Consider the following 27,894-nt stretch of genomic DNA (forward strand, 5'->3'; position numbering starts at 1 on the left):
CAATGGCGCACGCGGATTAGTGCATCGAAGTGATTGCGCAACATTTCTGCAGTATATTGAAAAGAATTCCAAGTCAAGGCCAAGCAATCCAACCACTCACTTGAAAAAGGTCTGGTTTGCCTTTCTCAATTTTTCACTACGATGTGTGTTGTTCATCACAGCTGCCTTTCTCATAGCTGTTCTATGCCATGGTTTCGTCTTGCTTACTTTTTGTGCGTGTGTCTCTTACGCTGCATAATATCTTCACACTTTATCAGCAAGTCTGCAGTTAAAAAAACAGCACTCGCGTCATCCCTACTTTTTGTCGTCTGAGTCCTTGTTGCACAGCATGTGCATGTTAAGTATCAGCTACTGAAATCAATAACCTAATTACGCCAACGTTATCGTTTAGAAAACATGACTAGATCAATTTCAAAAGACTACATTCGAGAATGTTTATGGTGAGGACTCAATTACTTGCAACACGATATGTAAATACTAATTCGTTCCACTGGTGATCTTCATGTCAGCCCTAATTGTTCAATAACAAAGTGTTTCACCGGGGAAATCAGTATCACCCTGCTTCCACAAAGTGCACCTGCAGATGCCCGTGGAAGAGCGCCAGATACCGTGCCATTTCGTGCTTCTTCTGCCTCCGGATACGTGAGTGAGTGAGAGACCATTTTGTGCGCAGTGTTTCGACAACCTGCGCCGAATCCAGGATGAAGTGCAGCAGTGTGTCCAGGAGGTGGACAAGACCAAGAAGCTGTACTTCGAGGAAGAGCACATGGCGCACGAGGCTCGGGACAAGGCGCACGACGCCGAGGAAAAGTGAGCAATGAGACCTGATCACCGCTGCTGAGAGAGATTGAGTCACTTTGGTGCCCATTGGGGACAGCGACTCTGATGCCTGCTCACGCGGCATCGACCAGAGACTGTCCCTGCGGCCAAAATCACGCTCGCTATGCGCCGCTTCTTTTGACGTCACACGCGCTGTCACTGTGCATGAAAATAAAGCTCGGCATATTTTCGTTTCTTTTATTTCTCCCGCAGGCTAAAAAAGAAGAAAGGTCGAATTTTTCAGTCGATCACTTCTCTGCAAAAGAACAGCCAAAAAGTAAGTATTGGATTAAGCTCAAACTGGATGAGGCGTCTTTAACTAATATTAAGTGAATTCTGAGCCATACTGCTACGAGTTACGTAGCCTTGTTTAATGTCACGGCTCTTGGCATCTTTAACATTGCTTGTGCTTTGTTCCTGTCATCGTCCTAAGATGATTTAAATTTAAGTGACGGCCTGCAGTTACCGTCTGTCCGTATTTTATGTGCGAGTTTTCATTGTTTACTGATGACTCGTGGAGAAATGCACAAGTATCAAACGAGCCGTGTGTGTCTTGCACAAACCAAACCATTCATATTTTCTTTTGAGCATGCTCACACCTCATCTCAGTATCAGAGCACTGATAATGCGAGAGCCGACATAGCAGCCGACATTCGTCGAAATTAAAAGAAACATGCTGGTACGCAAACCTTTCATTGACATTATAAAAATATCTTATTTTAAGAGTGTGCATATCTCATGCAATATATGCGTGCGTACAGTGTACATATAGTATGATATATAGCGACGTTAAAGCTTGATTTCTAACTGAGATGGCCACAGAAAGAAACAAAGATTAGATTTTTACTAAGTAGACTAGATTATTTGTGGCCACAAGAGTAACTGTATACGTGATGCATAATCTAGTTTATCTTAAATGAGATCTTCTCTGAATACGGCGACTCCGTCACTTCACAGTCCTAATCTGCCCTAACCCTTTCTCTACCGCTAATGAGTATAGTCCTTATGAGTTTTTGTACCAATGTAGCCGATGACGACTATGGTCGTCCGATTGCGCCTAATTGCAATTTTCGACACTATATTACCACACTTGTCCTTGTTGGACCATTCTGTCTCGCCTTTCTCTTGATTGCCGCCCCCTCTGACGCCTGCGCCGAACACATGGCTGCCTTCCTGCCGCATGAGAATAGAGTCGCGTGCGAAAGCAAATACTTTGACGACTTGTCGTCAGAAGACAGCTTTGTAGAGTTTTGCTCGGAACCAGAAAGTGATGTGTGGTCCTCTGAGGTCTCGGACGACAATGATCGTGTGGGTGAACCGGAGTCTTGCTGCTGCCCGTGCATGTTCCCCCACCTACTAACTCTGCCTTTGGAGCTTCAGAAGAGTAGCCGCTATTCATGTACTCTTGTTTTGAACAGCTTAAATTATCTTCTTGTTTACTCTTTTTTTTCATGGTGTATTGAGCCCCGCAAGGCGCACTGCCGTAAGACCATAGTATCGTGCAGAAAAGCCTTCTTGAAACATTTGTTTCAGGCAATTTTGTAAATTCAATCACAATTTTCCCCACCGATAAGTCAGCTTCATTTTTTTAGCAAGACAAACTCTGAGCGGGCCGAGTTAGAACAGACGAAGCGAAATCGCAGATGACATGCACACCTAAAAAATGAATAAGATGGGATTGCGCTTAATAACTGTGATGGGATTTCATTTATACGATGCGGTATGCTGCGATAGAGTGCCGGAAAGTTTAACAAGGAGAACGGCAGCTTTAGTGAATTCTTGGACGGCAAGCCGGCGTATGATCCAACTTAGGGCTCATTCATACAGGCGACTGACGAAGGTCGCGCGACCAGTCGTGACTGGTGGCCACGGAGCGACTCGCTGCGACCAATATTCAGAGCGGCAGGCGCGGCCTGCCCGTCGCCACGCGATAGGCACGCCTGCTGGCCTCGCCATCGCCACGTAGGATAAGCCTCGGCACATACAGGCGTGCTGCTCAAGCGCCGCTGATTGGTTCAGCACCTTTGGAATCGCGTGACTGCAAAATTGAGCACTCAGCGACTGACTCAAAACAGTCGTTTTTCGACCAAAGCGACCGTTCGTGTCTATTTGCTGCCGGTTGCTTTGCGACCAGTCGCACGATCTCTGCGAGTCGCTGGTGTGAATGAGCCCCTACATTGAGCGCTGGCACCGCTGCTGCAATGACGGAGAGAACCGACAACTGTTTCAAGACCACGGCAGGTTTCATATAAAGACGCACACCGACGGCTGCCAGTTCAGAAGCGAGGAATTCGGAATTTACGCGTTGACAGTAAGGGATCAGGAAAGCCCCAGAGAACTTGCGGAAGCTATCTCTGTTGTGCTCATTAGGATAAATCCGAATGAACTCGGCGCTCTGCATTCGTGCCTTGTGGCGAATGCCTTCTTACCCGCTACAATCATCCCTTTGCCACGCAGTTCTCGTCCAGGAGGGAAGCGTGTGACATCCAGTCGACAAAAGCCCGCAACGACTACATTCTCGCCCTGGTGGCGGCCAACGCGCACCAGTCCAGGTTTTACGAGACTGACCTGCCCGACACTCTTCAGGTGCGAATTCTCGCTCCAACGCCTGCATGCTCTATGTGACCTGTAGTATAGGTGATATATTATATAGCTGTTATGTTGTATAAACATATCCTGCTTTTTTGTATATACAGGGTGCGTAAAACGTTTTCGCAATCAAATGACCCGCCATAAATATGGTTGCGATGCACTGTAACAACAAATGTGATCTACATACATAAATACAAATATAGTTTTCGACAGGTTCACCTTTTGCGCGAATGCAAGCTTTGTGTCGCTTCGGAAATGCGTCGATGGCAGCCCGGATGTAGCCTTCGTTTATATCCACTGATGTTTTTTTTCCAACGCCCGGCGAAAAGAAGCCAAGGTGCGATAAGGAGCAGACCGGGCGGCCCTTTTTAAAACACACCGGACTGAGTAGTTGGGAGTCTTTAGATCCAGGCTGTTTGTGGGCCATCCTACAGCGACAATGAAATCAGGGAAGTTTCCCGTGCACTATTGTTGCACCACATTGTCTTGTGAGCAGGAGCGGAATCCTGCTGATGCGTCTACTGACAGTTTCCCAAGAAGGAGGTCCTGCCCAAGGCAGGACCTCCTTCTTCAGGACATCTAACAGATAGTTTGCGCTGTACACTTTCGCTTCCTGCTCCAAGAAAACCAGAGGCATACATAATCAGAAGCGATTGCCCCCAAAGTCTTCATTGATTGAGGGCGAGAAACCCTTGAGGCAACCCTTACACTGGCGTTGGCTTCTTTGACACTTTCTGTCAATGCCGTATCGTTTTGGTGGTTCGAAAACCGCTGGATATTGAACACTACCTCATTTATGAAGGGAAGGCTGCGACAACGTACCGTACTACCGAAGCGTTTCAGCAGGTCCTTGCATCTTCTCAGTCAACCTAAGAGCAAAATTCTGCATTTGCTTATTAGGAGTGGAACACAGTAATAACATGTCAAAACAGCAATTTAAATACAGTATCAAATAGTCTAAGCAGACTTATTTGCCGCGGGAACATTTGCCGCACCCTGCCATCCTTCTTGATCTTTATTTCGCACTCGATCGATTATGTTATAACGTTTTTCTTCCTTCTCTCTGTTATACTTTTTCTACCTCATTTTTCCTGTGCGACAGATGCCGGCGCTCTCCAAGAGACACCCCCCTTTACCGCTTTCACTCTGCTGTTTTCATTTCTTGTGTTTATACTTACAGTTTACAAAACAAGCGAGTAAATTAAATGCCAAGTTAGTCGTAAAAGTGTAGCGCCCAAAGGTGTTTAAAGTACAACGTGATATCTGTACTCAACACTTGAAAACCTTGAAGGAACATGTATGAAAAAACTGAAGCGCAGGTTAACGTTTATGACTCTTGCGTTTTCCTGCTTGTTTCTTTCGTCATCTTGCTTGAAGTCATTGCGCTTTTTTTGTTCCTAAAACAGCTGATGACCCTGCCGTGAAAGTTTCCGCCGTTTACCGCGATTGTGAATGGAACACTGTCATCCTTAAACGGGGTATTCCCTGCAGCTCATTTTTTCTCTGTTTTTCCCTCTTTGCGGCCCAGTCGCTAGACTGTGATGTCTCGGAGAAAGTCAAAGACTACATCCAGCTCATGAGTCGGACCGAGCTGCTCACCGTCGCGGCATGCAACTCGTCATTCTCCAGGATTCTAGAAGACGCCAGTCACGTGAGTGATTGCACTGCCACCCGCACGTAGGGCACGTCTCGTTCCAACCTGTTAAAAAGGTGATCATAAAAAAATAAATAAATAAAAGGTGAAAAATAAATAAAAGGTGATTATTACTCTGGTAACGGCCGCGGTTATGGACGCGTCGCGAACGGAGGCGGTTTCTGTACCGTCGTTGCCAGCACATTCCCAGAGCATGTGTCGCAGCGTTGCACTGTCCGCACGAGTTACACGCATCGGTCGGGTGTAAGCTCGAGTAGCAGTGGTGTAAGACTGCCGGGCTACGGTAGGTGTGCGTTTGTCGTAAACGTTAGGTTACGGCCTCGGTCCTGTTTAATTTATCGCCGAACAATAATTTCTTTACTTCATTTAACACCAAATTATAAATGGCGAAGTTACAGCATATTCGAGACATTATTACCGAAAAGAGTCGGGCAAGAAAAACTGAGACTTCTTTCATAGAGATTTCCCGAAAGTGTACTATCGGTACAAATTTTATTTGCACCAGGATATTGCACACGGGCTCTAAAAGCAAAGCGGAACTTTAAGAAAAAGCTTGTGTGCGTGTGCTGCAGGGGCGGAAGGAGGAGAGCGGGGGGAGGCATTTCATTCCATGTTTAGACGCTAGTAACACTCTGAGGTGGTCAACGAAAAAGGCTGAGAAAAGCTGATATCGCAAAGAAAGAATATAAATCTCAGTACAGCCATTTTATTAAAAGTGATGTTTGTTTAATATAAGCAAGTTGTATAATTTCTAAACTTGAGCGCCACCATTTGGGTTGGCAGTTCGACTCCTAGTGACGTGTTTGAGTGAAATACAGGCCAGGGTTACCCACACGGCGTTGAGCTGCGGAAGCAGCTGTTCAGCTCCCAGTTCGTGTTTCCGATTGAAATCTCGGCGTACGCTTCATATGTGCAAGCTATTTGCACGTCCGATTATAAACGGTACTTTATTCATCAAAAGTACGTTATCGCATCCGAAAAGAGCGCTATATCTAGGTACGAAAAATATTTCACCAGATATTACACTTTAAGGACACTTCTACAAAAGGAGTTTCAGCTTTTATTATTCGTCTACTTCATTTGTGAATAATTTCTTAAATCTGCTATAACATGGCCATTTATAACTTCCTCTTAGGCAGCCCAAACAATAAAAAAGTGTTGTTTGATATCATCTTTTAGTGAAAGCACACTGTCCATTTATTACAAAAGAGAAAGGGTAGAAACAATGTCCCATACACTCGACTTCTGGCGACATTCCTTTCAGGCGTGGTTGCCTCCGTTAGGTGAAATTCAAACGGCCATCACGTGTTCAAAAAAATTATCCTCGCCTAATATATTTTGAGAATGTATTTTCTTAAACATAATAAAAACTGTTTTTATTTTTGTTTGTTTTTTATTCGGAGAAAATTGAGCTTCAGGCTGGTTCATTTGACATGGAATGACCCATATACCATGTCGGTGAGCAAAACGAGAACAAGACAAGAACGAGAGCCAGCGTTTCGACAAGGGCACTTGTCATTTTCAAGGCGACATATGCTTTTCTCAGCCGAGGAAAGCATGATAATAATATCGAGCTGCCAAGTAGCTGGACTGAACCAAGGTAATACTGCTTGCCGTCGCGCGGGGATAGAATATTTCTTGCATTCCGCCGAATAACATCATTAGTGTTAATTAATTAATGAGGTTGTCAAATATTATAATTAGACGAAAAGTGTCAATGAGAAAATTGTAGAGCAACATGAAAAACTCGCGATACATCGGTCTGTCGCTCAAATAGTGCTACATCGAAGTGTTTTTTTCGAGCGTGAAAGAAGCCCACGAATACACGCAATATTTCAGCGTGACTGGCAGCTCGAGGCACTTTGCGTGTATTCGCGGACTTCCTCTCATGCTTGGAAAAACACTTTTATGTACCACGTATTGAGAAACAGAAAGCTGTATTGGGACATTGTCATGTTGCTCTACAAGTTCCTCATTTATACTTTTCATTTTACTATTATATTTGAGAAGTTGATTACCTAATTAAGTCTAATTATGTAACTAGGCGGAATACAAAAATTGATCTGAGTATCGCCAAGTGACAGCAAACATTACCTTGATTCTGTCCAGTTACGCGGCATTTGTATATTTTTCAAGTTTGCCTCCAGTTAGCTGGGACACCATACATATATATATATACATATATGTATATAATGAAGGCTAAGCTCATAATACAGACACTTTCTGATCGATAATTTTTTACGTTTCATTGTGTGCCCGCTGCGCACAGATATTTGAAAATCACGAAATCTTTCCAACTAGAGCGGCGTTTCAATTTGGTATTTCTCACAATTTGTCAAATTAGTCGAGTTGTGTTGGTATGGCTGACGTACTTCTTTCGACGCCTTGCAGATTACACGGCAGTACACCGTGGAGTGCTTTCTGCAGGAGAACCAAGTTCTGGGAAAACCCATTAAGTACGAGTTTGACCCGTGCGACAACGACCAGGTGCGGAATTTATCGATTTTAATTGTGTTTTGTCACGCCAGTTGTGCATCGGAAGTTATTTTTGACGAGGTCGTTAAGTCTGTGCACCTTCAATAGAAGTCGCCTAATGTTCCTTGGCAAGTATGGATCACGGAGCGTTTGTTCAAAAGTTTTCCAGGGCTTTAATTTTGAAGCGCGGGAGTAAGGCTCTGCACAGTAGAATTTATCATTTTTTTATGTGTGTCTGTGTATGCGTATTCCATAGGCAACATTGTTTAAAAAAATCAGAACTGAAAATCTCCTTTGCAGCTGTAAGCTGCCACTTCCAGTTATTCCTTTTTGCACTTCCACTATGGTAACACAATAGAGCAAGGAATCCTGCGAAGGGAAGCACGCAGCAGGGCGAATTTACAACACGCTTTTATTAAATATTCTCTTTGCGTTCAAATGATTATCTCTTTTCTAGAATAGCAATGTCAAAAACAGTTTTATCGGAATCTTAATGCTTCTTGGTGGCGTGTACCTTATTCAGAAGTCGAATTTATGTGTATGTGCGCGCGTGCGTGTTTGTGGGTACGCGTGCGTGAGCCCCAGGGTGTCTACCGAGCGGGAAAACCTGGAAAGCCGGGAATTCTCAGGGAAATTGAATGGTCTGGAAATACTCGGGGAAAACTCAGGGAATGTATGCTTCTACAGGGGAAATTAGCTGTGATTTTATTAAAGGAAACGAAAGTCGCGGCAATGCTGACTGGAGTGACAGAAAGGGATCGTAACCAATCGTATTTGACGCTTGTCGTCTCTTAGAGGAGCTGCCAGTGCGCATACAGACAACGACCGACTTTGCGGACGCCCGATCGTTCGCACGGCTTCGCGGTACCACCACGTGCCCCATAGAGTCAATGTATAAGAACGTCTGAAATTTCGGAGCCAAGAAGCCTTCGCCGTCCGATTTGCCGTACTTTTTGCTGTGACCGCAGGTCCCAAACGGCATTAATCAAAGCCACCACCGCCACCGCCGTTTCGATTACCTCGCCGCCTCGAAACGGGTCTCCCGCACGCAGATCCGCTGGCAGCCATCGCCACCGCCGTGGCAAACGCTAGGCCTAGCTGTTTCGACGTTCCCTATTGAGCTTCTTGCCGTTCGGCGCCGTGTTTTTCATTGAAATAATTCACCGCGGTCAGCAATGGCACCGACTCCACCTCTGTGGTCGTCGCCATTAGCTTCGAAGCTAGGAAAGCACGACGCGTTGCATAATGCCGGTTTTCGAAAGTCAGCTTCGCCCCATTACAGCAATGTTAAACGGTGAAGGATACGTGAAAGTATTGCGGTGAAGCATAACAAGTGTGGGAAGGGGCAATTGTCACGGGAACATCGAAAACTTGAGGCCGATTTCTCTGACCTCCTGCGTCGGCAAGGTCATGGAGCGCGTCGTCCTCAACAGGCTTAACGGGTACGTCGAGGACAACGAGGTTTACACGTACAACATGATCGGCTTCCGCGCCGGGCTTTCAACGCAGGATGCCATGAAACTAATCAAGCATCATATTGCGGATGGCCGTTCCAGAGACGTCAAGGCTCTGCTCGGTCTGGACCTCGAGAAGGCTTTCGACAACGTGCTCCACACCTTCATCGTCAAGATTATTTCAGACCTGGGTTTCCGTTCCAGATTTCACAGCTACGTCAGCTCTTTTCTACTGACAGGAGGGCCAAGCTTCGCATTGGAGACTTCCGCTCCGAAGATGTGCCCCTCGGAGGGCGGGGCACTCCTCAGGTCGCCGTCATCTCCCCAACACTGTTTAACATCTGTATGATTGGTCTTTCCGAGAGGTTGGCGCGCGTCGAGGACGTAAAGCACACCATCTACGCTGATGACATCACCATATGGTGCTCCCGCGGATGCGAGGGCAGAGTCGAAGAAGCCATGCAGGAGGCGATCGACGCGATCGAGGAGTATCTCCGCCCCACCGGACTTCGATGCTCCCCCGCCAAGTCGGAGCTCCTACTTTACAGAAAAGAGAAGGGAGGCATACCCAAAGATTGGAAGCCAGTCTCCGAAAGCAGCATCAGACTTCGCACTTGTGACGGGGGGATGATACCCAGGGTCGACGTTATTCGGGTCGTGGGCATGTTTGTCGAATTCAACGGCGGGAACGGAACTGCTCTCCGCAAGATCATCGCAAAGACGGACAACGCTTTCCGCCTCGTTCGCAGAATCGCAAACCGGCATCGAGGAATGAAAGGAAACAATCTTCTCAGGCTGATCAATTCCTTCTTACTCTGCCACTTCACGTACACGATTTCTATGCACAACGGAGCGAGACAAGCTCAACGTTCTTATCCGCAAAATAGTCAAGAGGGCTCTTGGGCTACCCATCAGGACCCATACCGAGGATCTCTTGAAGCTGGGGGTACATAACGCCGCCGAAGAGATTGCTGAAGCCCAAGAACGCGTGCAACTCAGGCGCCTGGCTACCACAGCGGCAGGTAAACGCATCTTCGAAGAGCTGGGTTACCACCCTGCGGAATTCCCGATTGTCAGTACCCCGATCCCTAGGTGCATTCGAGACAAGTTCGTAGTGGCCCCTGTGCCCCGAAACGTCCATCCCGTCCACAACGAGGGCAGACGCAAGGCCAGAGCAGCAGCTATCCTCAAACAGATCAAGCAACACGACATTAGAGCAAGCTTCGTCGACGCCGCGGAGTACAGTGACGGGAAGACCTTTGCCGTCGTTGTGGTCGACTCGAGCGGAACGATTTCCAATAGCGCCTCCATTCGCACTTCAGACCCCGGAGTCGCCGAGCAAGTCGCCATCGCCCTCGCCCTGCTAGACGGTCGTGGGTCTGAAATCTATAGTGATTCGAAAACGGCAGTTAGGGCTTTTCAGAAGAGTTGCATCGCCAAGGAAGCTGTTCGTCTTCTTAGAGGCTCGAGTCCACATGCTCTCACAAACCATTCAATTCACTGGGTTCCTGCTCACGTAGGATCGGTCGAGGGTGCTCCCACGAACCTCAATGAGTCTGCCCACGAGGCTGCGCGTGACCTCACCGACCGCGCTTCCTCTATAAGGAGCACTGACTCCCCTCCTCTCTACGGTCTCAGGGACGCTCCCGTTACTCACAACGAGATTATTAAATATTTCCACATGTCCAGAAGAGTCTTTCCACCCCCTCACCCCAAGTTGAATAGGGCGCAAGCCGTTTCGCTTAGGCTTCTACAGACCAGCACATATCCGTGTCTGTCTGCTCTCCACGAGGCTTACCCCGACGTGTATCGCGACGACGCCTGCTCTCGTCCTGCGGCCAGACCTCCACTCTTCCTCACATCATCTGGGAGTGCGGGTCGACATACCCCAAGTTCATCAAGGAGGAGTCGGACTCGCTTCTGCGTAGCCCCGCTCTAGAAAAGCAAATCCTGGCCGTCTGGCATGCCCGCGACCGGGCCGGTGGGCTAGACCTGCCGGTCCCGACGTGGGACTAGCCGGGTGCGCGACGAGTTCGCGTCCTCGCCGGACCTGCAATAAAGTTTATTCACTCAATTGTCACGGGACGCAGTATGTATTCTTTAATTATATATGCCTAGTAAGTCTACTGGCAGGCCTCTTCGGATGAGCCTGCGGCGATTTGAGCCCTTAAGGGCAGTAAAAGACATGCATTCATTTTTCTTCGAACTGCCCGATTTTTCGGACGTTTTTGCTGCCCCTTGGGAGTCCGAAAATCAGATGTTGACTGTACAACTACCCAATAGGATGCTTCAAATGGTGTGTGGGGCATATGCGCGGCGGAACGTGGTTGAGAACCAAAAGTACCGTCGCATTGAAGCATGGTAGGGAAAGGAACTGTGCCGCCTCTGCTTTGAAGGAGCTTGAGTTCAAAAAGAAAAGTGTTGGCTGACGCCGAGATGGGGCAGGTGACCCTCATCCAAACCAAAATAGACTCTTTAAATCAGTGAAATGCAACACTGAGGCGTTGTGTGCGGGCTGAATGTCAGGACAGTTGAGGATGACTTACCAGCTTTTGTGAGAGAATATCGCTTGTGACAAAGTTCCGGCATCATACAAATGAGCTATCAGTTGATAGAAATAGCTCATATCCATTTCAGTCACAGCGTCCACATTTGTGGACGCAACCTATTTTTGCCATTTCTGCACAGCGGTACCAAGGATCGGAGCACAAACGTTAAACTTAGGGTAAATTGAACATTCTGATAATCTAAATTACTTTCATCTCACTTCTGAGGGATATGTATCGTTACAGAGTACCGCTTTGGTGAAGGCATTACCGTGTTTTACGGGACGTTTGCCGTGGGGCATGTCGGTAGCAACTTCGGGATATCTTTCTTTCATTCTTGAAATGCTTGAGGCTAATGAATAACTTGTGCATGTCATTCGAGCGGGGGATTTAATGGTTTTATGAAGAAACGTAGCATGGCTGGGGTTACAATATTCGAATATTTAGTTACTCTAATTATGATGTCTCATCATAGAATGCTCAGTCATTATACCGTGTTGATGTACTTCCAGTGGTGTCCCAAGCACCATCTATGTTTCACACACATACCGACAGTCGATCATAATCCGTGACTGAAGGAGATATCCGAATATATATGTTTCTGTAAGCATCTCCTTTTTATTCGTATTTGAATATGTTCGACTCAATTTGCAAGAGCTTTACCATTTTTTCCGATAGATTTTATTCCATGTGAATTTTACTAACCCCTCCCATCTGATTTCTTCTTGAATAAGATAAACTCTACTCCTTACTATTCAAACTTGATTAGGTCGGTTTCTTTTTTTTTTTAGCATGCTTACTAGAATGTGACAGCATCGGGCGACGTGGTGTCGGGCGGTCGGAACATAAAACAAGTTCTGTTTCACTAAAGGAATTTTGGAAATGCACTCAGGAAAAAGCTGGAAAACCCAGGGAACTTGGAAACGTCAACTTGGTAGACACCTTGGTGTCCGTGTGTGCATGTGTCTATGTCTGTGGGTGTGCGTGTGTGTGCGTGTGTGTGTTTGCGTGTGCACGTGTGTGGGTGGGTGTGCGCGGTGGGTGTTTCTGTGCCCGTGTGTGTGTCTGAGTCTGTGGGTGTGCGTTGCTTGTGTGTGTGCGTGTGTGTGTGTGTGTGTGTGCCTGTGTATGTGTAAGTGCGTGTGTGACTGTGCGTGTGCGTTGCTTGTGTGCGCGTGTGCGTCTGTTGCGTGCCCGTGTGTGTTTGTGTGTCTGTGGGTGTGCATTGCTTGTGTGTGTGCGTGTATGCATGTGCGGGCTCGCGCGTGTGTGTGCGTGTGTACGCGTGTGTGCCGGTGTGTATGTGCGTGCGTGTGTGTGTGTCCGTGCGTGTGTGTGTGTGTGTGTGTGTGTGTGTGTGTGTGTGTGTGTGTGTGTGTGTGTGTGTGTGTGTGTGTGTGTGTGTGTGTGTGTGTGTGTGTGTGTGTGTGTGTGTGTGTGCGTGCGTGCGTGCGTGCGTGCGTGCGTGCGTGCGTGCGTGCGTGCGTGCGCGCGCGTGCGTGTGGGGCTATATTAGTGATGTAAAATTATTGCGTTCATGCCAGTAGACTCAAAGTTTTTGCAAGCACATGCTTTTCGTGCGTATATTTTTTTTATTTATAACATACTGCAGACCATGCATTGGTCCATGCAGGAAGAGCACTCAGGCATACAAGGCAAATTATAAACAATGCAAGCACCAAAAAAAAACTGAAGTATAGCAATATAAATCCTATACAATAAATACAAATACATATGCATAACAAACAACACATGAGTAACGAACTTCACTAGGAACGTTTCAATACATCGCGGGTCGGGAGTTCCATTCAGAGACTGTTCTGGGAAAGAAAGAAAATTTGTATGTATTTGTCCTGGCGAAATGACGGGTTGATGCATATGTGTGATCATGACGTGTACGCTTTGTGGACAAAGGGGTCAATGTATACCGAGGGGTCTAAGGATAATTCACGATTAATTAGTTGCTGAAGGAAATTCAGGCGAAGTATCTGCCTCCGTGTCCCGAGGAGGGGAATGTCGTTTGCCACCATTAGCTGTGTGGGGGAATCTGCATGCTTACACTTAGAATAAATCAAACGAACAGCCTTTCTCTGAATTCTCTCCATGATGTTAATTATGTTTAGTGTATAGACCCCATGTAATGCAAGCATACTCTAGTTTAGGTCTGAGGAAAGTCAAATAACTTAATAATTTGATGCTGGCAGGTGAATTTCTCAGTTTGTGTTTTAAAAAGCAAAGTTTACGGAACGCAGAAGAACAAATATTACTAATATGTAACTTTCAGGAAAGGTTATTAGAAAATGTTACGCCTAGGTATTTATAATTTTCAACTTCTTTTAACGGTAAAGCGGCCAATGTGTATTCATATTTTAAAGGACTTTTCTTGCGAGCAAAACGAAGGCAGACTGTTTTGTCTTGGTTCAAGGCCATGCTCGACCTATCACACCGTTCTTCTATATTCTGTAAGCTTTGATTAAGGTCGATCTGGTCATGTATTGAAGATATTTCCCGAAATAAAACGCAGTCGTCCGCAAACAATCTAATTTGTGTACCTGGCGTAATTACAGTGACAATGTCATTTAGGTTTAGTAGAAACAGTAATGGCCCCAGGACACTACGCTGGGGTCCACCGGATGATACGAGAAGGAGGCTGGAATTTTTACCTTCAATTGAGACAAACTGCACGCGATCTGAAAGATAAGCTGCTCTACAAGAAACTACAATGTTAGGAAGGTTATTATCTTTAAGTTCTTGAATCCGTTTATAATGAACTACTCTGTCGAATGTCTTATTAAAATCTAAAAAAGAGTGTCAATTTGACCGTTACTATCTAGGGTTCTTGCGAATGTAGGAATTACAGTTAACAGTTGTGTCGTAGATAAATAGCCTTTTCTAATGCTATGCTGGCAATCTAATAATATATAATGTCTTTCTAAAATTTTGGTGATATGGTTGACGATGATATGCCCAATTAGTTTGCAGCATGACGAAGTTAATGATATTGGGCGATAATGTTCTAGCGACAAGGGATTGCCCTTTTTAAAAATTGGCACTACTCGAGCTGTCCTCCAGTCGTTTGGCACTTTAGCAGATAACAAAGAAGCTCTAAACAATATCAAAAGAAATCTGTTAATAACGTCGGCATAACGCTTAAGAAATACACTTAGAAGTTCTTTAGAATAAAAACAGGAACAGCGCAACACAGGACAGAGCGCTGACTAGCTGGTTGTCCTGTTTACTCGCTCGTCCTGTGTTGCGCTGTTCCTGTTTTTATTCTAAAGATGAACCAACCAGCCCCATTGAACACACTGCTAACTTAGGAGTTCATCTGGGCCGCATGATTTCTTTGTTTTCAAGATTAATAGAATTGACACAATACCATTGTATGAAATGAACTTCGCTTCGTGTGGCTCAAAAACAGTACAGTCAGACAAGTTACGCACGTTTGACCCTGAAAAGACACTATGAAAGCAGTTGTTAAAATGTTCAGCGATTTCATTCTTGTCTTTCATAGCAGTTTCGCCAACCACCATTTCATTTACAGGCCTCTTATTGTCACTTCAGTATCCCCAAACTTTTTTGGTGTATATTTTATGAAACTAGGTAATACTGTTTTAAAGTAATAATTTTTCGAACTATGAAACGCTGATGCCAATTCGCTTTTTATTGCACTGATAAGTTGTGGCGGAGCGCACTTCTCTGTTTCTTTTTAGTGGGCGCTTAAGTTGCAATATGTCACACGTCATCCATGGCGTTTGTTTGCTGACTTTCTTTGTTTTCTTAGGCACAAATGTGCTTATACAGTGACGACACATTTTGAAAAACTTTGCCCAGACCGTGAATACGTCGTACCAAAAAATTTTGCTCTAATGAGTAACGATCTACATCAGAAAAGAATACGTTAGTGTCATTGGCGTACATAGCAATGGCAGGAGTTAAAGGAACATTAGTAATGTCATTAATGTATAAAAGAAAAAAGCAAATGACCCAAAATTAATCTCTGTGGGACCTCAGAGTTTATATCGCCCAAACCTGGCTGAAATTCCTGAAGTTCTGTGTATTGCATTCTACCTTAAAGGGTAGATCTCTGTTAATAGAAGCGCCTGCCCACAGATGCCTTATGTCGTTAACCTTTGAAACAGGATTTGGTGTTTGACCGAATGACTGGCTTTTCGGAAATCAAGAAAAATTCCCATTGTAAGAAGTAGCTGTTTAAGGTTACTAAGTATGCTTTCTTTTATCTGTAGTAGTGCAAATTCCACCGATCTTTCAGATTGAAAGCCCAACTGCTTTTGAGATATATTTAACTAGAATTAATTGGTACAATCGCTTGTTAATAACACGTTCTGCGATTTTAGAAAAAAACGGCAATACCGATATTGGTCGATAATTAATGAGGTAATTTTACTACGTCCTTTAAATACGAATGTAGCTCGTGCAACTTTCATTCGGCCAGGGAACGTGCCAGTGACCAGCATTCTATTACAGATATAAGTTAACGTACCGGAACTATAACAGATAGCTGCTTTGACTGGTAAAACGCTGATTTCATTGTAACCGGGCGAGCACGTGTCTTTCAGTGCGTGTACGGTGGATGCTATCTCTTCTTCTGAGTTGGGCACTAAAAACAGAGAGTCATTGTAGGCCGTAGGGATGCATGAAACAGCAGATTTCGAGGCTGGTGCTATCTTGGGGCCAGTAAAGGCAGCGGGAGCCAAAGAATGCATAATAAATTGATTTGCAAGCGTCACGCCAGAGCGGGGTTTCCATTAACGTGTAATTCGGTAGCTATACGTGGTCGTTCTGTTCCTATAATTTTGTCAACAGCTCCCCAAAGCAGTTTAGTATTATTAATTACAGAGGAGATATTATTTTCGCAATATGCATATTTGCCTTCTTCAGGTCCGGGCTTAATTTATTCCTGTACTTTTTTAAAAACTTCGACTAAATCTGCCTGATTCTTTGTTTCCAGGAAACGAGAGAACGTGCAGGTCCTTTTCTTCCTTTAGTGTGCTGGAACAGTGAGGGTGTGAATGGTTAATCAAAGCATCGAAGGTGAAATTAGCGCACGGTGCTTTTCTTCGTGTCATAACGTAGTGGCCTGCATAGCGCAGTGATTGCCAGTGCCAGCGATGACACAGTAGCCATTGAAATACTTTTGTGGCAAGTTCTTCTCTCGTGGTTTCACAGCAAGGGGAAAAGGAGGTCAGTGCAAAGCAGGAGAAAAAAATAACAGGTGGCACATAGGCGCAGTGGTGGCGTAGTGATAGAGTATCCGCCTCGCGTGCAAGAGGACCGTGGTTCATATCCCGGTGCCGCGCAATTTTCCACCGGATAAAAAAAATCCGCGTGTTGATAAAATTGCATAAACAGGCCTGGAGTGCGGCCTGATCCCGGTGACCAGGACCGGTAACACACTCCCTCACCAGAGCAGGATTGGCCACCCTGGTGCAGTACTTGGCCACAACTTCCCATATGAATTCAACAATCAAACCCCGGCCCTCAGTTTCCAGCAGCTGCGAAGCAACTGACCTCGGCGGCGGTCAGACCTGTGACGCAGCAGAGGGTGCTAAGAATACCTGTGTCCGAACAGGCCGCCATTGTTATCTGAACCTGGCAACGGTTGACGATAGAAAGTTATCAAGTGAAGCGAGTCTAGCAGTGCTATTCGGGGAATTAGAGGGCAGTAAACAGGATATAATAGGGCTCAGTGCAGTTAGGAGGACAAAAGAAGCATATACAGTGCTAAAAAGCGAGCACGTCCTGTGCTACCGGGGCTTGGCGGAGAGACGAGAACTAGGAGCCGGATTCCTGATTAATATGAATATAGCTGGTACCATGCTGGAATTTATAGCATTAACGAGATGGTGACACGTCTTGTTGTGAAACTTAATAAGAGGTACAAATTGAAGGTCGTACAGGTCTGTGCCCCTACATCCAGTCATGATGACCAGGAAGTCGAAAGCTTCTATGAAGACGTGGAATCGGCGATGGGTAAAGTCAAAACAAAATACACTATACTGGGCGACTTCAATTCCAGGGTAGGCAAGAAGCAGGCCGGAGACAAGTCAGTGGGGAAATAGGGCATAGGCTCTAGGAATAGCAGGGGAGACTTATTAGTAGGATTTGCGGAACAGTATAATGTGCGGATAGTGAATACCTTCTTCCGCAAGCTGGATAGCCGAACGTGGACGTGGAGGAGCCCGAATGGCGAGACTAGAAATGAAAGACTTCATACTCTGCGCTAACCCTGGCATCATACAAGATGTGGGCGTGCTCGGCAAGGTGCGCTGCAATGAGCATAGGATGGTAAGAACTCGAATCAGCCTAGACTTGAGGAGGGAACGGAAGAAACTGGTACGTAAGAAGCCGATCAATGAGTTGGCGGTAAGAGGGAAAATAGAGGAATTGCGGATCAAGCTACAGAACAGGCATTCGGCTTTAACTCAGGAAGAGGACCTTAGTGTTGAAGCAAGGAAAGACAATCTTATGGGCATCATTAAGGAGTGTGCAATAGAAGTCGGTGGTAACTCCGTTAGACAGGAAACCAGTAAGCTATCACAGGAGACGAAAGATCTGATCAAGAAACGCCAATGTATGAAAGCCTCAAACCCTACAGCTAGAATGGAACTGGCAGAACTTTCGAAGTTAATCAACAAGCGTAAGGCAGCTGACATAAGGAACTATAATATGGATAGAATTGAACATGCTGTCAGGAACGGAGGAAGCCTAAAAACAGTGAAGAAGAAATTAGGAATAGGCAAGAATCAGATGTGTGCGTTAAGAGACAAAGCCGGCAATATCATTACTAATATGTATGAGATAGTTCAAGTGGCTGAGGAGTTCTATAGAGATTTATACAGTAGCAGTAACACCCACGACTATAATGTGAGAGAGAATAGTCTAGAGGAACTTGAAATCCCACAAGTAACGCCGGAAGAAGTAAAGAACGCCTTGGGAGCTATGCAAAGGCGGAAGGCAGCTGGGGAGGATCAGGTAACAGCAGATTTGTTGAAGGATGGTGGGAACATTGTCCTAGAAAGACTGGCCACCCTATATACACAATGCCTCATGACCTCGAACGTACCGGAATCTTGGAAGAACGCTAACATAATCCTAATCCATAAGAAAGGGGATGCCAAGGACTTGAAAAATTATAGACCGATTAGCTTACTGTCCGTTGCCTACAAAGTATTTACTAAGGTAATCGCAAATAGAATCAGGAACACCTTAGACTTCTGTCAACCAAAGAACCAGGCAGCATTCCGTAAAGGCTTCTCAACAATAGACCATATTCACACCATCAATCAGGTGATAGAGAAATGTGCAGAATATAACCAACCCTTATATATAGCCTTCATTGATTACGAAAAAGCGTTTGATTCAGTCGAAACCTCAGCAGTCATGGAGGCATTACGGAATCAGGGTGTAGATGAGCCATATATAAATATACTGGAAGATATCTATAGCGGCTCCACAGCCTCCGTAGTCCTCCATAAAGAAAGCAACAAAATCCCAATAAAGAAAGGCGTCCGACAGGGAGATACGATCACTCCAATGCTATTCACAGCGTGTTTACAGGAGGTATTCAGAGACCTGGATTGGGAAGAATTGGGGATAAGAGTTAATGGAGAATACCTTAGTATCTTGCGATTCGCTGATGATATTGCCTTGCTTAGTAACTCAGGGGACCAATTGCAATGCATGCTCACTGACCTGGAGAGGCAAAGCAGAAAGGTGGGTCTAAATATTAATCTGCAGAAAACTAAAATAATGTTTAACAGTCTCGGAAGAGAACAGCCGTTTACGATAGATAGCGAGGCCTGGAAGTGGTAAGGGAATACATCTACTTAGGGCAGGTAGTGACCGCGGATCCGGATCATGAGAATGAAATAATCAGAAGAATAAGAATGGGCTGGGGTGCATTTGGCAGGCATTCTCAGATCATGAACAGCAGGTTGCCTTTATCCCTCAAGAGAAAAATGTATAATAGCTGTGTCTTTCCAGTACTCACATACGGGGCAGAAACCTGGAGGCTTACGAAAAGGGTTCTACTTAAATTGAGGACGACGCAACGAGGTATGGAAAGAAGAATGATAGGTGTAACGTTAAGGGATAAGAAAAGAGCAGATTGGGTGAGGGAACAAACGCGAGTTAATGACATCTTAGTTGTAATCAAGAAAAAGAAATGGGCATGGGCAGGACATGTAATGAGGAGGGAAGATAACCGATGGTCATTAAGGGTTACGGACTGGATTCCAAAGGAAGGGAAGCATAGCAGGGGGCGGCAGACTAAGCGGCGGGAAGCATAGCAGTGGGCGGATGAGATTAAGAAGTTTGCAGGGACAACATGGCCACAATTAGTACATGACCGGGGTAGTTGGAGAAGTATGGGAGAGGCCTTTGCCCTGCAGTGGGCGTAACCAGGCTGATGATAATGATGATGATGATGATTATGATGACATGGGCGCGCGCACACATACAAGCTTTCACAGTCAGGGTCGCACAACGCATAATGCAGCTCCGGTAGCTTTCTGCAGGGCCGGCTCCGGGTGCAAGGACCCCGTGATAATTTGTTCAGTGAATGGTTTCCGTGTAACCGGATTGCTTTTTATCCCTGTGTTCCCCTTCCAGGAATGAACGCTTCCTCCTCTCTCACGTTATTTGGAAGACCAACGCAGCTGCAAGGATTTAATTGCGCATTCGCGATGATTATGTGAAGAAATTGGCAAGCGGCGCGCGACCTTGCAGTGAACGTTCCAGCCAGCCAAATGAAAACTGGCCGGCACATTTCGCCGTGTTCGCTCTCATATGTCCTGCTCTCAAGGGCCTTTTACAGGGCGTTACGTAAGGGACATTAAGCGCATATGGGGACATAAGAGGCATTACATTCTGACGCAGGTGCGTACCATCTGCACGGAACACCACGCCGACATCTGCCTGGGCAAGGAGGCCAAGAAGTGGGCCTCGGCCTACATGAAGGAGTGCCGCACGCTGCGCGACGCCAACAAGGAGCTCAACAGGCTGCTCGGCCAGATTGCCAAGGGAGAAAAGGTTCGGTGGATTGCCCCTGCAGTAAACAAATAACTACTATGCACGGCTAATGCAGAAGCACTTCAGATACCAAAAAAGCTTTTGTTTGCCTGTGAAATTCGTTCTAGAGATTTATATGACAAAGGCGCCGTTCAGGCTCGCATTCAATAATTTTGCAGTCTTCCTATGCTAGTTGCTGATAATTGTATTGTGTTCTTTGTAATTATCGAGAACAGGGTAGACACAACACCAATGCAAAGATTCAATCTACTAACAGAAACACATCATAGCATAGCCAGGAAGAACTACTGGGTCGTCGCGCGATTACCACGCGTTAATAGTGAGCTAATTTGGAAGCTTTGTAGAGCCATTTACATTTTCATATTGTTGAGAAAGAGACGTGCGAGTCACAATCCTAGATCTGAGGCGGGAGTGGTGCACGATAAAATATGCGTGATAACCTTGAACTACAGAGCATATTGTCGCGTATACTCTGCTGAAGTATACACACTGAATGGGGATCCAGGCGTTTGTTCTTCACGAAACGAAACCGTTGATGCGCGATGCCGAGACGAACCTCGTTCTCTTCTTCTTTTTGACCCCTTGCTGTGCCACTGCATGTGGCACTACCCCCTCATCAAAAAATAAATAAATAGAAGAATGAAAACATACATAGGCTTGACGTGAGAGCGCCGAGACGGCCTAGGACGAACACATAGGCTATAGTAACAATCACTGTGGTGTGCGATATAGTCACAAGACACTGAGGGACGAGCAACAACAAAAACTAACCTAAGCGGCTGAAGACGTCGGATTTTAGTGGCTATGATATGGTTTCAACCGCACAACATGCACAATCTCAGATTGCGGTTGTCGATGTCGGGGAGGCTGGCTTCCGTCAGGAAGGACTTCGTAATTCACGTCGCTAATCCGCTGCAACACTTTGTAAGGTCCGAAGTAGCGACTCAAAAGCTTCTCGGATAGTCCTTTTCGGCGCACGGGAGTCCAGACCAAAACTTGATCGCCAGGTTGGAACTGGACTTGTCGATGGCGGAGATTGTAACGTTGTGCATCGATGCTCTGTTGTTTCTTTATGTGCACTCGGGCAAGCTGACGGGCTTTTTCCGCTCGTTGCACGAAGAGTTCGGCATTTTGGGCGAGATCGAGGTGATCGATGTTGTCGCATGGCAGCATTGCTTCTAACATAGTCTGCACTTCACGGCCGTAAAGGAGGTAAAACGGCGTGAAGCGTGTTGTTTCTTGCGTAGCAGTATTATACACAAACGTTACGTATGAGAGTATCTCGTCCCACGTCTTGTGCTGTACGTCTACGTACATAGACAGCATGTCAGTCATCGTTTTGTTCAGTCGTTCGGTCAAGCCGTTTGTCTGCGGATGATAGGCAGTTGTCCGTCGATGGGTTGTGCAGCTGAGTTTAAAAACGTCTTCAATGAGCTGCGCTGTAAAGGCTTTGCCTCGGTCTGTGATGACGTGCGATGGGGCGCCATGCCGTAGGACGATGTTCTGTATGAAAAACTGGGCAACCTCGGTAGCTGTGCCTCGAGGCAACGCCTTTGTCTCAGCATATCGCGTTAAATAGTCTGTGGCGACGATTATCCACCTGTTGCCAGAAGATGACAGTGGAAACGGGCCCAGAAGATCCATGCCGACCTGGTCGAAAGGTTTGCCAGGTGGGTCAATCGGATTCAGCAATCCCGCAGGCTTCACAGCTGGCGACTTTCGGCGCTGGCATTCACGGCAGGCTTGGACGTACCGCTTAACACACTCGGCAAGTTTCGGCCAGTAGTAGGATTTGCGCACTCTATCAAGCGTGCGCGTACAACCCAAATGGCCAGACGGAGGCTCGTCATGACAGGCGAATAAAACTTCGGCACGGAGGTCTGCTGGAACGACCAAAAGGTATGTCTTCTTGGTGGCAGCGGAGTTCTTATACAAGACGCCATGTCGTAAACAAAAAGACGACAATCCTCGAGCGATGTGCCAAGGTATTGATGGGTTTCGTCCTTCCAGATGTTCGAATATAGGTCGTAGTGAGTTGTCTGCGCGCTGCCGTGTGGACAAATCAGTAACGCATACGGTCCCAAGGAAAACGCCGTCGTCCTCAATGTCTTGGTCGGTAGTGTCGATAGGGGCGCGCGAGAGTGCGTCAGCGTTTTCGTGTATGCGGCCTGACTTGTACACGATGGTCACGTCGTACTCCTGCAAACGTAGACTCCACCGTGCCAGTCGTCCAGAAGGGTCCCGCAGATTTGCAAGCCAACATAACGAGTGATGATCGGTTACAACCTTGAATGGGCGGCCGTAGAGGTAAGGTCGAAATTTGGCCAGCGCCCATACGACGGCAAGACACTCTTTGTCCGTAGTGGTGTAGTTGGTCTCTGCACGCGAGAGTGTGCGACTTGCGTAGGCGATCACTCTTTCAATATCTTCCTGCCGTTGTACAAGTACCGCGCCAAGACCAACGTTACTGGCGTCTGTATGAACTTCCGTGTCCGCTTCCTCGTCAAAGTGGGCCAGAACTGGTGCTGACACCAGACGCTGTCGAAGTTCAGTGAAAGCAGTCTCTTGCTCTGAGGCCCAGACGAACGATACATTGTCCCTCCTGAGTCGAGTCAGCGGCTCCGCCATCTTCGAAAAATTTTCGATGAAACGCCGGTAGTATGCGCAAAGGCCCAGGAAGCGTCGGACACCTTTCTTGTCGGTCGGTGTTGGAAATGTGGCTACAGCGGCAGTTTTCGCGGGATCGGGGCTAACGCCTTCCGCGTTGACCACGTGTCCCAGAAACATAAGCTCCTTGTAGCCGAAGTGACACTTCTGAGGCTTAAGGGTGAGGTTAGCCGATCGGATGGCTTCGAGAACTTGCCGCAGTCGTTTCAGGTGGTCGTCAAATGTCGCCGAAAAAAAAACGACCACGTCGTCGAGGTAGACGAGGCAGGTTTGCCACTTCAGACCAGCGAGAACGGCGTCCATCATTCGCTGGAAAGTTGCTGGTGCCGAACAGAGCCCGAAAGAAAGTACCCTGAATTCGTAAAGGCCATCTGGAGTGACGAAAGCAGTTTTTTCGCGGTCTCGTTCATCTACCTCAATTTGCCAGTAACCGCTCTTTAGATCGAGAGACGAAAAATACTTAGCTCGCCACAACCTGTCTAAAGAATCATCGATACGTGGTAATGGGTACACGTCCTTCTTGGTGACATCGTTGAGGCGTCGATAATCAACACAGAAACGAAGCGTTCCGTCTTTTTTCTTGACCAGAACGACCGGAGACGACCACGGACTGTGCGAAGGCTGAATGACACCACCATCTAGCATCTCCTTGACTTGGGCTTGAATTGCCTCACGTTCTTTCGGCGAGACACGATAAGGCTGTTGCTTGATGGGGCGTGCGTCGGCGGATGTCTTGATTCGGTGCTTCGTGATTGGCGTTTGGCCCACCTTAGTAGACCGAGCGAAGCACGCGCGGAATTCGTTCAAGAGTTCCTCCAGTGCGCTCTTTTGGTCGTCCGTAAGCTCGGAGTCTACATCGACGTCTCTGAGCGAACCGTCGTTCGTGTCCACTTCAGAAGCAAAGCACTCGACGATGTCCGTTGATGGTTCGGCGTAGGCGACGGCAGTGCCACGAAAAATGTGCCGATGCTCAAAGCTAAAGTTGGTAACGAGGACCGCTGTCTGGCTATCACGAAGTTCCACAAGGCTTCGTGCTACACAAATACCTTGGGCCAGAAACATAGAAATGTTGCCTTCTACAATGGCTTCACCGTCTCGTAGCTCGTCGGACTTGACCGGGACCATAACACTCGCGCGCGGCGGTATCGTGATGCTGTCGTCCGAAACGCGAAGTGCGGATCTGTGTCCAACGGCGTCGGTCTGTGTTGTTGCCCTTTGTGTCGAGAAAGTGATGCAGCGCTCGCGGAGGTCAATAATGGCACCATATTCCCGGAGAAAGTCCATCCCAAGAATTAAATCGCGGGAACACTCGCGTAGAACCAGACAAGGGGCGAGAAAAGCAGCACCGCGAATTTCTACTCTCGCCGTGCATAAGCCAAGCGGTGTGACGACGTGGCCACCTGCCGTACGAACTGGTGCCCCATTCCAGGGCAACGTAACTTTTTTCAGAACGCTCGCCAGTTTGCCACTAAGAATGGAGTAATCGGCGCCGGTATCTACAAGTGCACTCATTTGTCTGCCGTCGATCAACACAGGTATGTCCAGTGAAATCTTGTTGGCGGGAACTGGTTCTGGCGTCGTCGTGGTCTCGTTGTTCTGCGGTCGGCACGATACGAGGTCTTCAGCGCGTCGAGTATCAGCGGCCCCGCCTCGGAAGGTCGCTGACGTCAGTTTTCCCGGCGTGGACTTGGTGATCGCCCTTGCGTCGTCCTCGAAGTGGTATCACGAGCAGGGAAATATCGCCGCGGTGAGGGTGAGCGTGACTGCCGCTGCGATGTACCCGGCCTGCGCTGCTGTTCGATGAATTCTGCGATGTCGGGAGGCCTCTGGCCAAACCTAGGTCGAGACGAATCGATGGAAAAACCCCGCAGGCCGAGTCGTCCATAGGGGCACTCCCGATACACATGACCCGCTTCGCCGCAGTGGTAGCACAGCGGTCGTCGGTCGGGTGCTCGCCAAACCTCTGATTTCCTCGCGGGTGTTCGGCGGTCGTCGAAGTACGGTAGCGGAGTTGTTGCAGCGGCTTGCGCCGATTGCAGCGCGACTGGCGACGCAACATAAGTAGGTGCGAAAGCTTGGGCGGGGCTCAGTAACGTTTCTGCGTAAGTCTTGCGCCGGGATTCACTTGGCAGAGGTGGCGCTCCACTGCTGGAAAGAGATGCCTGCAGTGCCTGCTGTACTTCGTTGCGTACGACGCTGGCAAGGGAGCTGACTGGTGGCGGCGACGTACCGTGGTGCTTCTGCAGCTCGTCGCGAACCACTGAGCGAATCAGCTCGCAAAGCAAGGCGACGTCGCACCCGAAGCCTACGGGCGTATCCGGAGTGCAGGCGGAATTTACCTGTCGGTTGTACATGTTCGACCGTTGCTGAAGCGTCTTCTCCATTGCGGTGGCTTCGGTGAGGAACTCCGCGACAGTCTTGGGCGTATTCCGAACAAGACCGCCAAAGGGCTGTTCCTTTACGCCTCTCATCAGATGACGCACCTTCTTCTCTTCCGACATGCTCGGATCGGCACGCTGAAAGAGGCGCGTCATGTCCTCCACGTACATCGTGACGCTCTCGTTTGGCTTTTGGACGCGTGACTGAAGGGCTCGCTCCGCTTTTTCCCGGCGATCGGGGCTGGAGTAAGTCTCCAGTAGCTTGCGCTGGAATTCAGGCCAGGATGACAGGGCACTGTCGCGGTACACAAACCACGTGCGAGCACCATCTTGGAGGCTGAAGTAGACGTTCCTGAGTTTAGCGTTGTTGTCCCACTCGTTAAACGCAGCCACGCGCTCGAACTCCGCCAGCCAGTCTTCCACGTCTTCAAATATGTCGCCATGAAAAGCCGTCGGCACTTGGGGGTTCAGCAGCGTTAGGTAAGTCGGCGTCACCCTTTCCGTAGAAGTCGCAGTGGTCGTAGTCATCACTTTTTCCGGGAGGTTTCCAAATTCTGGCTCGAGGCCTCGGATTCGCCGGCTTGAGCGGTGAACTGGAGTCAACTCCAATTGTGCGAGGTTCTTGCTGCCCAGTGGGGTCTCCTGCATAAGTTCGGTGTACCCAGCAAGCTCCACCAAAATGTCGCGTATACTCTGCTGAAGTATACACACTGAATGGGGATTCAGCCGTTTGTCCTTCACGAAACGAAACCGTTGATGCGCGATGCCGAGACGAACCTCGTTCTCTTCTTCTTTTTGACCCCTTGCTGTGCCACTGCATGTGGCAATATTATCAAACCTTCACAAGCTTATCAATAAAATTGCTGCCACAGCTGAACGTGACAGCCGCAGAGAAAGGAGAAATAATTTGAACCATCTGCGAGTACTTATTTCTTACTGTGGCGTCTGTGTGCTACTGTGTATTTCTTACGCAGTGCCTCTTTAGTACTCTGAAAATGTCTTACACCTTAAGTACTTCCAAGCGTGTACGCTTTCAGGGTATACGCGGCCTATTGCGGCTACACGGTTCGCGCGACGCTTACGTACATATCACCGAGTGCATAGGCAGCTGGTGGACAAACCAAGAAGTATGCACTGCAAGACTGTAGACCGCCCTGTCAGAGGGGGTGGACTAATTATATTTATTGCTGCTAAAATAGAGATAAGATAGAATTCGCGGAACTGTCAAAACTGATCAACAAGGCGAAAATAAGTGATATTCGAAACTGTAACATGAGAAAGACTGAAGAAGCCTTTAATATGGACGCAGCCTGAAACCAGTGAGAAGGAAACTTGGCATAGGACAAACCAAGATGTATGCACTGAAAGATAAGCTGGGTAATATCATCGGCAATCTCGAAGATATAGTAAAGGAAACGGAAGAATTCTATACTGACCTGTACAATACCCAGAGGAGTCAGGATACCTCAATTAGAAACAGTAATAAACAGGACACAGAAACTCCTCCTATAACAAACGATGAGGTCAGAAGGGCTTTGCAAGACATGAAACCAGGAAGAGTGGCATGAGAAGATGGAATAACAGTCGATTTAATCAAACATGGAGGAGACATAATTGTTGGAAAACTGGCGGCTTTTTATACGAAGGGTCTGTCGACTGCAAGGGTCCCAGAAAACTGGAAGAATGCAAACATTACACTAATCCACAAGAGGGAGGCGTTAAGAAATTGAAAAATAATAGGCCCATTAGCTTACTCCCAGTATTATACAAAATATTTATGAAAATAATCCCCAATAGAATAACAGCAACACTGGATTTAGTCAACCAAGGGAACAGGCTGGCTTCAGGAAGGGATACTCTACAATGTATCACATCCATGTCATTAATCAGGTTATCGAGAAATCCCCAGAGTACAATAAGCCTCTCTATATGACTTTCATAGATTACGAAAAGACATTTGGTTCAGTAGAGATACCAGCAGTCATAGAGGCATTATGTAATCAACAAGTACAGGACGCTTACCTAAATATCTTAGAAAATATCTACAGAGATTCCAAAGCTACGTTAATTCCCCACAAGAAAGGTAGGAAGATACCTATAAGGAAAGAGGACAGACAAGGAGACACAATCTCTCCAATGCTATTCATTGCGTGCTTGGAAGACATATTCAAGCTATCAAACTGGGAAACCTTGGGAGTGAGGATCAACGGCGAATATATCAGCTACCTTAGATTTGCAGATGATATTGTACTGTT

The 27,894-nt window shown here is 47.1% G+C and overlaps 1 protein-coding gene across 2 annotated transcripts in view; it reads left to right on the top strand.

The window, feature by feature from the left end:
- Nucleotides 1-27,894, top strand: part of nwk (FCH and double SH3 domains nervous wreck) — a 231,754-nt gene that overhangs the window by 64,199 nt on the left and 139,661 nt on the right. For both annotated transcript variants that reach the window (XM_050182545.2, XM_055073377.2), the window contains exons 6-11: nt 674-810; nt 1,033-1,096; nt 3,277-3,405; nt 4,940-5,062; nt 7,457-7,552; nt 20,442-20,594. In XM_050182545.2, the coding sequence (XP_050038502.1) occupies nt 674-810; nt 1,033-1,096; nt 3,277-3,405; nt 4,940-5,062; nt 7,457-7,552; nt 20,442-20,594 (702 nt within the window). The remainder of the gene's footprint in view (nt 1-673; nt 811-1,032; nt 1,097-3,276; nt 3,406-4,939; nt 5,063-7,456; nt 7,553-20,441; nt 20,595-27,894) is intronic.

Source organism: Dermacentor andersoni, chromosome 4 (assembly GCF_023375885.2).
Source record: "Dermacentor andersoni chromosome 4, qqDerAnde1_hic_scaffold, whole genome shotgun sequence".
Classification (NCBI taxonomy): Eukaryota; Metazoa; Arthropoda; class Arachnida; order Ixodida; family Ixodidae; genus Dermacentor; species Dermacentor andersoni.